Below are 11,392 nucleotides of genomic sequence, written 5' to 3' on the forward strand. Positions count from 1 at the left end.
CATATTTAATATTATGAGGAATCATAACCATACAAAGATGAAAATAAATATAACTGTTGGAATAAGATAATCGATTTATTGGTAATTTAATTGGTTGTTACAATATTTTATCCTATAAAATAATACAGACATATATTTTGATATAATTAAATTATCATATTTGAATAAATTTGTATATTAAAAATTTGGCTTTAATAAATCTATAATGAATGTAGATAAGTTATATACATTCGCTCGCAAAATGACGTTGTGTTGGTTTGAAAAATTAAAAAATTATAATAAAAAAATTATTATAACATTAAATTAAATTATAATTACAAAAATACTTTAATTTTTGCCTCAAAATAATATTGTTTTGAACTTATTATAAATAAGTTATGTACGTTTGATTATAAAAAGCGAACCCTAAAATTTTCCAATAGAAAACTGGAAATTCACCAAATCCAATTTGCATTTTAATCCAACTTATAGGATGTTATAAGAAAACGTATTAAATTGAATAATTTAACTTTTGCTCACAAGTTTAATTCAATTGGAATCAAAACAAAAATATAATATATAATATAATGTAACATAACACTATATATACCTAAGAACAAAAGAATCTGGAACACAGAAGAAAAAGGTTTTGGAAGGAACAAACATACTGGTAAACCCTACATACATCTGTAACCTGAATCACAAATTTTAAGGTAAAAATAAAAAATAAAAAATCATCAATGGCAGAAAAAAAAGAAGGATCAAGTTCGGAGATGTCTCTGAAGGATCAGGGCAACGAGTTTTTCAAGTCAGGCAAGTATCTCAAAGCTGCTGCACTCTACACTCAAGCCATCAAGCAAGACCCTTCAAACCCCACACTCTATAGGTACTCTTTTTCTTTCAAATTTTTAATCTTTTTCTTTGTGGTAACATTGTTCTCTTTGATTGAATTTTTGGGTTTCAAATTCTGCCTGTGCATTGTGGTTTTCTCGATCCAGGTTTTGGTGTTTTCTTCTGGTTTTGTTTGTGTCCTTGTTCTGAAAACTATATCAGAAGTGGGTATCTTTTTTTGTGTGCAGTTTTTTATTTATTTATTTTTTGTTTTTTAGATTTGTTGGATTTCTCAGTTTTTATAGACTATGAAGTGTCAAGTTTTATTGTCAGTTTATGAAAGGTTTCAGAATTGGAGTTTTAGTGGCAGTTTGGCAATGCAATGTGTTATTTGGGTCGGAGTTACATCAATGTGGCGCTTTGGATGGTGCACTTGGATGGGAAAGAAGCTTCCATTTCCATCAAATTTCTCTTCTGTTAATGTGAAACCGTGTAGAATAGTAGACTGTATTAAACGTGTTTACTGGATTGTTCTGAGGTCTACTAAAAGAACACGGTAACGAAAGTCCCGAAGCTAGGTGGCTAACTCTGTAAATAGAACATATCACAAAAATAATGAAAAAATGGAAATTACAATGATAGATAAATTTTTTTTTGAAAAATTGGTGGTGAGCTTATCCCTTGTACACCCTCTCATAAACCAAATAGTCCTTTGCCTTGCAATTCTTGATGTCTTACTTCATAAGAGTGTCATTGGTCTCTTATTTATGGTGATGCTTCCGTAGGGTCTTTGACTCACTTATGCCTTGAAGGTTCGTGAGCTTTGTTTATTGAACTGACACTGTATTATATCAAAATGAAAAAAAAAAAAAAATACTGTCACAGTAATAGAGAAAGAGCTTTACCATGGTTTAAAGTGCAAGTTCCAGTGGTCTCCTTTTGCTTCCTCTGCATATACCATTTCCTGATGGTCATTATAATATTTGCATGGTGGTGTCGGATCGTATTTCCTGTCTTTCTGTTGGAATAGTATTAATGGCATTTTTTATTTTAATGTTAATTTGTAAATCATTTGTTTTAATGGGATTATTCTGTGGCTTTCATAGTGTTTGGATACGCCCACTCTTCCATGTCCCATCATATATCATATGATATGATTATTATGGCATGCAGTATATATTATCTATTACTGTATTTGAACATTAAAACAGTGACGTTAATCCAGATTCCAGACTACTGAAAAAATATTTCTGTAGATGCTTATCATGATTGAGCACTCAGAATAGGGTTGTTTCTTTGACTGGTAAACTATTTCATTATATCCTTTTTTGTGCTTAATTCTTGTTTGATATTTGTTTGTGTTAATTGTCCCACACATTAATTGAGCTTCTGATCACATCTAATGCCAGATGGCACATTGCTGGGGATAATTACTAATATAGGTCATTCTAGAAATGCATTGTCTGGTACACTTGGAAGTTACTGGTTTGTTCTTTCTTATGCTAATTGAGTAGTTTGGATCTATGTTTTTCAGCTTTGAGATATGTAACAGCACTCAATGCATAAATATCTTGTCGTGATGTATATTCTGTTCATACGTTGTCTCCCAGTAATCGTGCCGCAGCATTGCTTCAATTGGATAAGCTTAGTAAAGCTCTTGATGATGCTGAGATGACTATTAAATTAAAACCCCAATGGGAAAAGGTAACTGTTCATCAAATTTTCTTAATATTAACAGTGTTTGAACCCTTGAAATACATTTTTGAGTGATGCTGCTTGAATACATTTCCAGGGATATTTCAGGAAGGGATGCATTTTGGAGGCCATGAAAAGATATGATGACGTATGTATTGTATATAACTTCTTTTTTCTTAATATTTTATTGGAAGCTGGGTAATCTGCTAAATTTTTGGGTTTTTGGTTCTAATACGTCTGCTTGTGTGAATATTTGTAGGCTTTAGCTGCCTTTCAGATAGCTTCGCAGTATAACCCACAAAGTCAAGAAGTATCAAAAAAGATAAGGAAGATAAACCAACTAGTGAAAGATAGCGAGCGAGCTCAAGAACTGGAGAATATGAAATCAAATGTTGACATGGCCAAACATTTAGATACACTGAAACCTGAAATGGTTAGTATACATGTATTCCTGTTCTATTGTAATTTGTAGGAGTACGTAAAGAGGCATGTGCTCTGTTAGATTTTCTTTTGCATTAATTAATATATATGATGTAGAAAGGGTAAGAGACAAATAGAAGGGAAGAAGAAATTCAGTGAGAGAGACAAAAAGGAGGGAAAAATACAGAAGACAAGGGGAACAAGTATACTGAGGAGGGACAAACAGAACTTTAAGAACAATTTCTATTCTTAAATCAAGTCTAAAGTATCAAATTCAGTACATAGTTATCCTTTTTGATAACTGAAATTTCTTAAGTTATTAAAAAAATAAAAACTTCAAATAACCCAAATTTAGTAAAACTTACCTTAATAACACCCAAAATACAAAACAAATAAATACTAATATAACAGTAAAATCCCAATCAATACAAATATATCCTTCCATTTCCTAATCCGTGCAGTACTACTTTTCCTATTTCTCCACCGTTCTTCCTTGGTTGCTTAAAACTTGTCCTTTAGTCTTGAAGTGTTGCAACCATGGTAGTAAAAATTGCGATCTTCCTTGTCCGATTGCTCGATCTGATGATTTTCCCCCTACTAGAAATCTCATTCATGCTCAGAAACTTGTTTTGGTGGGACCGGGTATGATTGTTGAGTATCATTGTAAGATCATAGGATCTTCCGGTAAGAGCAATTGGATTGTGGATGATCCCACCCTGCCGCAATAAACTCTAATTTGAAGATCCACACGCACTGGAATCTGAAGACTCAATTTTTAAGGTCCACTTTGAACCCCGTTCATATTGAAGCCCTAACCTACTATTGTGCTGTTGCTACATCCCTCCTCTTCGGCTGAACCTGAATCCCCCATTTTGAATCCCATCCTGCTGAATCTCCTTTGCTGCTACTGTTTCAGCTAGTTTTTAGCCTCTTCTCCTCCGCTGCTTCTGTTTCCATTGGTTCAGCCATTACTCTGGTTCTTGGACTCTACCCTGGTTCAGCTGGGTTGGGCTCTACTGCAGTACTGCTGGTTCAGATTCTTCTCTTCTGTTCTGTTATTCTACTGCTTCTCTGTTCTGTTTCTCAGTGTTGCTGTTTTTATACCCTTACATATAAGTTTGAAAATTCCCCTCCCCTTCCAATTATAGATACGATCTTGATTTTGACGACCATGGTTACAACAGCTGAAAGCTCACATTGAAATCTTCAAGGTGGCCAATTGGTGGTGGTGGAAGAAACATCAAGATTAACAGCTTTGGATTTTAAAATTCCTCATGAATAAAAAATCAAAATGAAGGCTGAAAAAAGTTGGTTGAACTTCCATAGGCTTCACATCAACATTATTAGTGTTTAATCTCTTCAATTTGCGTAAAGGATCCTGAACTTGATCAGTACTTTTATCAAATTCCCATCCTACCTCTGCTTCCTTTTCTTCGTGATGAATCGTCCTTCACATATAGGACAATGGAATGAAGTTGCTCAAATGCTTTGTCAAAGTTATCTGAAAATCTGAAATTCGGATCTAACCAATTTTGGATATCCCAAATTGGCTCAACTTGAGATTTGCCTTATTCAACTCTGAAAGGAATTTGATCATGATTGCTATAAGATTGGTGTAAATCACAACAATAAGGATCATAATAGCTATCTTCAGTATGTTGTTAGTAGAAATTGGAACCATATTATCTCTACTTATGGAAGGCAAGCTGTTAGCATGATCTCAGACTCTTGTTCCCATAGCATGCAATCTTCTTAGTGCAGGATCATCATATATCTGCATTGTCATTCATTGGGATCTCATACTCTTCCTTGGTGAGTTCCAGGTCTTACCTTCACTGCTATGGAGAAACCATAAACTACCACCTCTATAGGTATCATGCTGCTTATCTTAGTCAAAATTGTGATTCCCATCATAGAATTGTACATACAATTCTGCACGTTCCTCTGACCGCGCAATCCCTTTTCTACCTATGAACATGTTTTGGTGGGATCACTCATGAATCAAGTGTTAGCATGCAAAAAATTGCCATGAAATGTGCATTTCCTGTGAGTTGCAAGCTTCTGTTGAAATGTGGTTGTTGGGTCGGGCAGATTCAAAATAACCCACTCCAGCCCTAAAATTCACCCACCCACAGTTGAACAGTGGCATTTTTCATTTACCCACTTAAAAATTAACCTGCTTTAAACCTTCTCCAGCCGAACCCTAATGTTCTTGGAGTGCGACCTCAACTGTACGACCTCATCCGTTCCAAGGCTAGGCTACATGACCTCAGCTTTGCAACCTCATCTGTGCTTGTGCGAATTGAACTGAGCTGTTTCTGGTGGGATTTATCACTTCCCATTCTGGTTCGTGGGGGATCCTATTGGTTATCTCTGCTTTTGACTGGTTTGAGCTGTGCGACATCTGATTGGGTGTTGTTCTTGTCATTTTTTGGTTTTGGGCGTGATCCTAGTGATTCTAATGCACCTGCTGTTACTAGTGCCCTACTGGTTCTGGCAGTGCAAATGTGTTAAGGAAGAATATATACATTCAAATGTAGTTGTGATTTTATTGTTATTATGCCTTATTTGTGTTTATATATATAGGTGGGATCTTCCGTCTCATGTTATTATGCCTTATTTGTGTTTATATATGGCAATAAGCAGTAGGATATCAACACTTCTGAACTGAACTGTATAGTCATTCATCCAAATTTAATAGTCAACACCAAAGACTCCAATTCTCAAAAACAGGAAAAAGGAATTAAAAAACAAACAAACTGGAAAATGAACCCATAATGTTGGAAATATATCTCATTCCTTTTTTCTGTATTTTGGTTTATGAGATGTTTTGTTTTCTCTGCTTCCTTTAACTTTGGATTCCTTGTTATTGATACTTATAAGGTTGTTAAAGAATTAACTTTTCCATATACTCATGCAACATTTTTAAAATTTCCCAAGTGAGGACTGAAACAATCTCCCTCATGCAGTCTGGAAAGTATGGATCTGAAGAATGCTGGAAAGACATTTTCTCATTCCTTGTTGAGACTATGGAGACTGCTGTAAAATCATGGCATCAAACTTCTTCAGTGGATGCCAGAGTTTACTTTCTTCTTGATAAGGAAAAGACACAGACTGATAAGTACTCCCCAATTGTGAACATTGATAAGGTACATATTTTTCCTGTTAAATCTTCGTATAATATATTTATTGTGGTTTCCTTGATTTTTATTATGGTTTCCTGCTTTCCTTTGATTTATGACTATAGAGCTTCATATGCATGCATATTTAGCTGGTCTCTGTTGTTGGCTTGTGATTATGAAGAGGAACTTAATAAAGTTCCCTATATGGCATTCTGATTTTTAATCTACTTACATTTGTGTCATCTCATTTACCAGGCCTTTGAATCGCCACATACGCACAGCAACTGCTTTTCATTTCTCAGGCAGTATGCTGAGGAGTCTTTCTCCAAAGCTGCCTGCTTAGTGGCTCCCAAAAGCATCATTGCTTATCCACAGGTAACTTTTGATTTCTTACTGCATTAAATATGAGGGGTGAATCTTCTATAGCAGAAAATCTAGGTGGTTAAGAAACTCCAGTTAACTGTGAAATTTTATTGGAGGTATGGTGTCAGACTTTTGAGGCCGATCACATCTTCAATTAGGGAAGAAAGAGAAATGATATTTGCACACACCTAGCATGCAAGGTGTGTGAAATTTGTATGTACAGAAAGTGCTTAAGTTGATCAGGTTATCAGTTTAGGTGGGCCCGGTGTGAGTGCAGTTCATTCAGATGCTTACATGTCCGTAGGTGTGTCATGAATTTGGTATTGTAGCACTACTTGAAAAGAAAATAGGAAAAGGTCTGTAGTATCGTTCTATTAGTAAAATATTGTAGCCCTTAATAGTTTAGTTTCTTTTGATACACTACATATTCCATGGGTGGTGATGGTGAAAGTGGGGCTGAGGGGAAATGTTTTCTGCCTTGGTTGAAACCAGGTCCTCCCCAGTCCCCTTAAAGGGCTAACAGCCCAAGTGGCATCAATTCCTTTAAATTCGAACTTTCAAAAAATAGACGGTTCTAACAAAAAATTTAAAAAAAGAAAAAGAGAAAGAAAGAAAAGACGGTCAGAAACTTCCCAAGCCTGACCAGGGCTTGGTAGGAAAAAGGGTTTTCGGCCCGTTGCATTGGTAAAGAAAAAAAGGAAATATAAGTAAAACAAATCAAAATAAAGGTCTTGTTTTCCTCCTTCTTTTTTGGGATATCTTGTCGTCTTTCTTTTACTTGATTACTTCCTTATCAATAATATTTCTTTCTCTAGTTTAAATCGCTTTTGCTGGCTAACACCAAAAGTTTTTGGCTGGAGACTAGCTTTATGCTTGCCTTTCCATCTTCTCTTCTCTTCTCCATTTCATTTTTTCAATCTATGTGATTAGCTTATTTTTTGGTGGGTTTGGTTAATACAACAAGTCAACAACAATAAAAATGCCTGTTCCCACTAAGATGTCATTGTTTTGGGGTCAAAAACCAAGTTTCCGGAAGACCATTTATATCTAAGTCCTTTTTTTTTTCTGGTTTCTCTTAACGTAGGTTTGAATTGAGGATTTTGAAGGAAAAGGCGAGGGGAGTGAAGTTTTTATTTTTGAATTAAGATTTAAAAGAGTTACATAGTGTTTATAAAAATGAATAAGGGTTGATTACAAGGTTTTATGATAATCTATGATTTTGTTCCTTTCATTCTAAAAGATTCTTAATTTAGAGAATATTTACTTTAAATGAAAAATTTACCTTCCTTTCCCTTTCCATCCGAAACCCTATGATAGGATACCACCCATGATTAGGGTATACCATAGAAAGGACTATAGAGGATTAGGCCCTTCCCATGTTGGTGTGTGATTGATTTCGTATTTATGAGTGATTGATTATGTAATTATGGGTGATCCTGTATTTATAGGGAATCTGTGATAAATAGGAGAGAAGGGGAAGGTCATTAGGTAGACTATTGATACCAATTGATCGGATTCATTCGGAAAGGAAGAGATAAAAGTAGAAATAAAATAGAATATTGTATTATTAATGACTAATATCGGTATGGAATCAATTAAAAGAGTACGAATAGCATAAAAAAGGAAAGAAACAATGTTCTCGAGCTTTCGAGATATGCGTGATCTCTCCAAATTCTACTTATTCAATAGTCTGCCTAGGGGTGGCAATTTTCAACACGACCCGTTGACATTACACTAACGTGACATGAAAAATTCGTGTTCGGGTCTACACGTTTTCAAATTTTGTGTCGTGTTCGTGTTGGCAAAAATTACCCCAAAAAATGTGTTGTGTCGCGTGTCAACCTGTGAAAATTGACCCTCGTTAATCTTCTTACAGGTTATTCGTGTTGTGTGAATCCGCTTAATAGGTAATATAGTTTGGGGTTGACGGATTATTCTTGTCGTGTCGTGTCAACTAGCAAAATAAGCGGGTCGTGTACGTATCAAAGGTTTTAACCAGATTTCAAGTTCGTGTCGACTGCATTCGTGTTCGTGTCATGTCGTGTTGACCCGAATTGCCACCCCTAGTGTATGCCTAATAACCTCCACCTTCTCCGCTATTCATATATATCCCCATAAATACAATATCAATCACCCATAATTACAGAATCAATCACTCATAAATCGACCCCATAAATACAGGATCATCACCCACAATTGCATAATCAATCACCAATAGATTGACCCCTAAATACAGAATCAATCATCCATACTTACAGAATCAACCACCTCTAATAAAATTAATCACACACTCAGCATGGGATGAGCTTAATCCTCTACAGCCCTTCCTAATGTGCATCCTCGTCATGGGTGGTATTCTATCACCCCCATCCCTAACATCCCCTTGGAGTTTTCCTTTGGGCTATGTTCCATTTGATTAATTGTTATTGGGATCTTATTGGTTCTCTACTAGGCCATAGGCGTGTTAATATCACCTACATTTTACCTGTTATTCATTTGATCATGTAAAGAATGGGCTAGCTGGTCAATATCCCTTTTCAACAGATCAGCTCTACAAACTGAGATCCGTATTTATTTTAGGTTATTTGTGTGGTTAAGATTGACTGCCCATCTGCTCATTCATTTAGAATTGCAGAGTCTAAATCACTGCAGATATCTTAAATGACAATCTTTTTTCTGCAGGTCTGGAAAGGCCAAGGATCAAGGAAGTGGAAACATGTGCAGAATGATGGCTTCTTTGTTCAATTTGAGTCACCTTCCCTGCGAAAGCTGTGGTTTATTCCCAGTACGAATGAAAAGGGACATACATTGTGCAGGTTTCTCTCTCACCCGCTCTTGCATGTATTTATTTACTGAATATAATTCTTGTTATTTATGGTGAGTAATAATGTGAGGATAGATGCTTGTAGTAATGGTTTCTATAATCAGCCTTTTCTTATTATTTACTAATTATTATTTCTGTTCTAACTGGAAATATGTGGAAAATATGCTAAACGGATTTATTTATACCTAGTTACTCTTTCTTTTTCCTTTTCTTCGGGGTGGGTGCAGAGGAGTTATTGGAAGGGCAGTTGGGGGACGATTTTAAGTATCTACAAGAAGGAACATTCTCCTTCATAATCAGCTTGTTTGGAAATTTGAAAGATTATTCTCCATCAGGCTTTTTTGTTGTTGTGTAAATACCCTTTTTGGTCCTCAGCAAATTTCACGATGCCCGTTTTAGTCCCTAGCAAATAAAAAGGCCCATCGTGGTCCCTAAGAAATTCAAAATGGATCCATTTAGTTGAAATTGTGGTCCCTCACAAATTCAAAAAAGACCCATATTAGTCCCTAAAAGGACTAAAATGGGTCCATTTTGAATTTTTTAGGGACCACGATGAGCATTTTTATTTGCTAGGGACTAAAGCGGGTATCGTAAAATTTGTTGAGGACCAAAAAGAGTATTTACTCTTCTTTTTTTTTAAGTTTCCTAGGGCTATTCTCACCTATTTGGATGAGACTAATCCCCTTTGTCGCGTAGAGCGTAAGGGTTTTTACCACTGGCCCCAAAGTGCTTCGCCTAGGATTCGAACCCTTGACTTTTCAGTCACAAGATCCCTCCTTGGGCACAGCTTACCAACTGTGCCACACCTTGGGGTTACCATATCAGGCTTTTTAAAGTGTATTCAGAAAGTCATAAGTTGCCATAATGTACTTCCATTCCAAAGGAAGCATAGATTTTATTAACCTTTTCATGTGCATGAAATGGAAGAATCAAATTCACTTATAAAATCTTGTTAAAAGAGTCACCCCAATAATAAAAAAATCTTGTTAAAAGAAGATGCTCTCCGGGTTCATGATGCACAGCATACCTGTTTGTATTGACTGAAAATGTTTAGTAACTTTGGAACAGAACTTCTCGTAGGGAATCTTTCAACTGGTGATTCTTGATATCACAACGTAAATTGGTTTTGCTTTCATCATAGCCTTGTGGTGCGTAGATGTTGTGCTCAAAAGATTTTTTTGCCTAAATTTTGTGTAATGCCTATTCAAAGGATCCTAACATGTACTTACTTAATGCTGAAGCTTGCTCGGATAGTTTTATACTTCTAGTATCTCCTAACAAATAACAATTATTAGCATGAAAAGTTTGCTGTTACATACTCTTAGTTATGTGCCTTAAGGCATCCTTGTACTCAACTTTATGGTTATATAAACTTAGTTAGAGATTTGAAACTAATTTGTATTTGTTATATTCAGGGACCCAGAGGTTTTGGACATTGGTGCTCATGAAATTCTTCCCCGCTTATTCAAATAAAAGATGACCCGTTCTTAGTGTACTTGTATTTAGCCTATATTTCATAAGGTAAAAAATGACAGGCTCACAGGAAGGTTTTTTTTTGTCCAATATGGGCAAAATTTGGTGCCTATGTTTTATTGGCTTCTCGGAATGTGAAAAATGCTGGCAAGATGTGCTTTATTTTTTTGTTTTTGTTTTTATAAAATTTTGTATTATCCAAGCCTTCAAGGAGTTGTATTTTGGGCAATTGTTTTTATTGCATGATTGCTCTTTAATCTTCATCTTTTCTCGTGATTAGGAGACTTTGGTCTTTAGTTTGTTTATTACAGATATGAGGCTTCTATATTGCCAAGAAAAAGTATGTGGAAGTATTTGGTATTAGATGTCTTAACCAAGACTTCTATATACTTTTTGTTTGTACTTTCATGAATTTTCTGATGATGCTTGGATAAGCTTACATTATGACCTATCTGTAGTTCAGTTGAAAAAACCACTGGATGTTGGTAGCTTTTAATTACCTGGAATTAATTGTCGAAGGTTCTTACTTTTGATTCATTATGTTCAGAATTGATCAATGAATTCTCTGTGCTCGAATAATCAGAATGTTGGGGCTGAAATGTCTCTGATTCGATTTCTAGGCAAAGCAACTTGGGGTTTGTGGCAAAAAGTTTTGTGCTCTATGTCACGAAAGAGATTAGTTTTA

General features: G+C 35.4%; 1 protein-coding gene across 1 annotated transcript; it reads left to right on the forward strand.

Annotated features, from left to right (window-relative positions):
* The first annotated feature begins 631 nt into the window (after nucleotides 1-631).
* LOC133305190 (U-box domain-containing protein 70) lies at nucleotides 632-11,127 on the forward strand. The gene is made up of 8 exons (XM_061505326.1): nucleotides 632-865; nucleotides 2,421-2,514; nucleotides 2,603-2,653; nucleotides 2,765-2,938; nucleotides 5,895-6,074; nucleotides 6,303-6,422; nucleotides 9,093-9,226; nucleotides 10,650-11,127. Exons 1-8 carry the CDS (start codon nucleotides 720-722, stop codon nucleotides 10,705-10,707), a joined length of 957 nt encoding a protein of 318 aa, XP_061361310.1. The 5' UTR covers nucleotides 632-719; the 3' UTR covers nucleotides 10,708-11,127.
* Nucleotides 11,128-11,392: the final 265 nt, after the last annotated feature.

Source organism: Gastrolobium bilobum, unplaced genomic scaffold (genome assembly GCF_033153095.1).
Source record: "Gastrolobium bilobum isolate Gb01-03AN ecotype WA unplaced genomic scaffold, APGP_CSIRO_Gbil_v1 utg8309, whole genome shotgun sequence".
Classification (NCBI taxonomy): domain Eukaryota; kingdom Viridiplantae; phylum Streptophyta; class Magnoliopsida; order Fabales; family Fabaceae; genus Gastrolobium; species Gastrolobium bilobum.

Excerpts from the sequence above, each read along its gene's own strand:
- LOC133305190 (XM_061505326.1), top strand. The coding sequence starts at position 720 with ATGGCAGAAAAAAAAGAAGGATCAAGTTCGGAGATGTCTCTGAAGGAT. Across the intron at positions 866-2,420 it reads TCAAACCCCACACTCTATAG|TAATCGTGCCGCAGCATTGC; the intron begins GTACTCTTTTTC and ends GTTGTCTCCCAG. Across the intron at positions 2,515-2,602 it reads TAAAACCCCAATGGGAAAAG|GGATATTTCAGGAAGGGATG; the intron begins GTAACTGTTCAT and ends ATACATTTCCAG.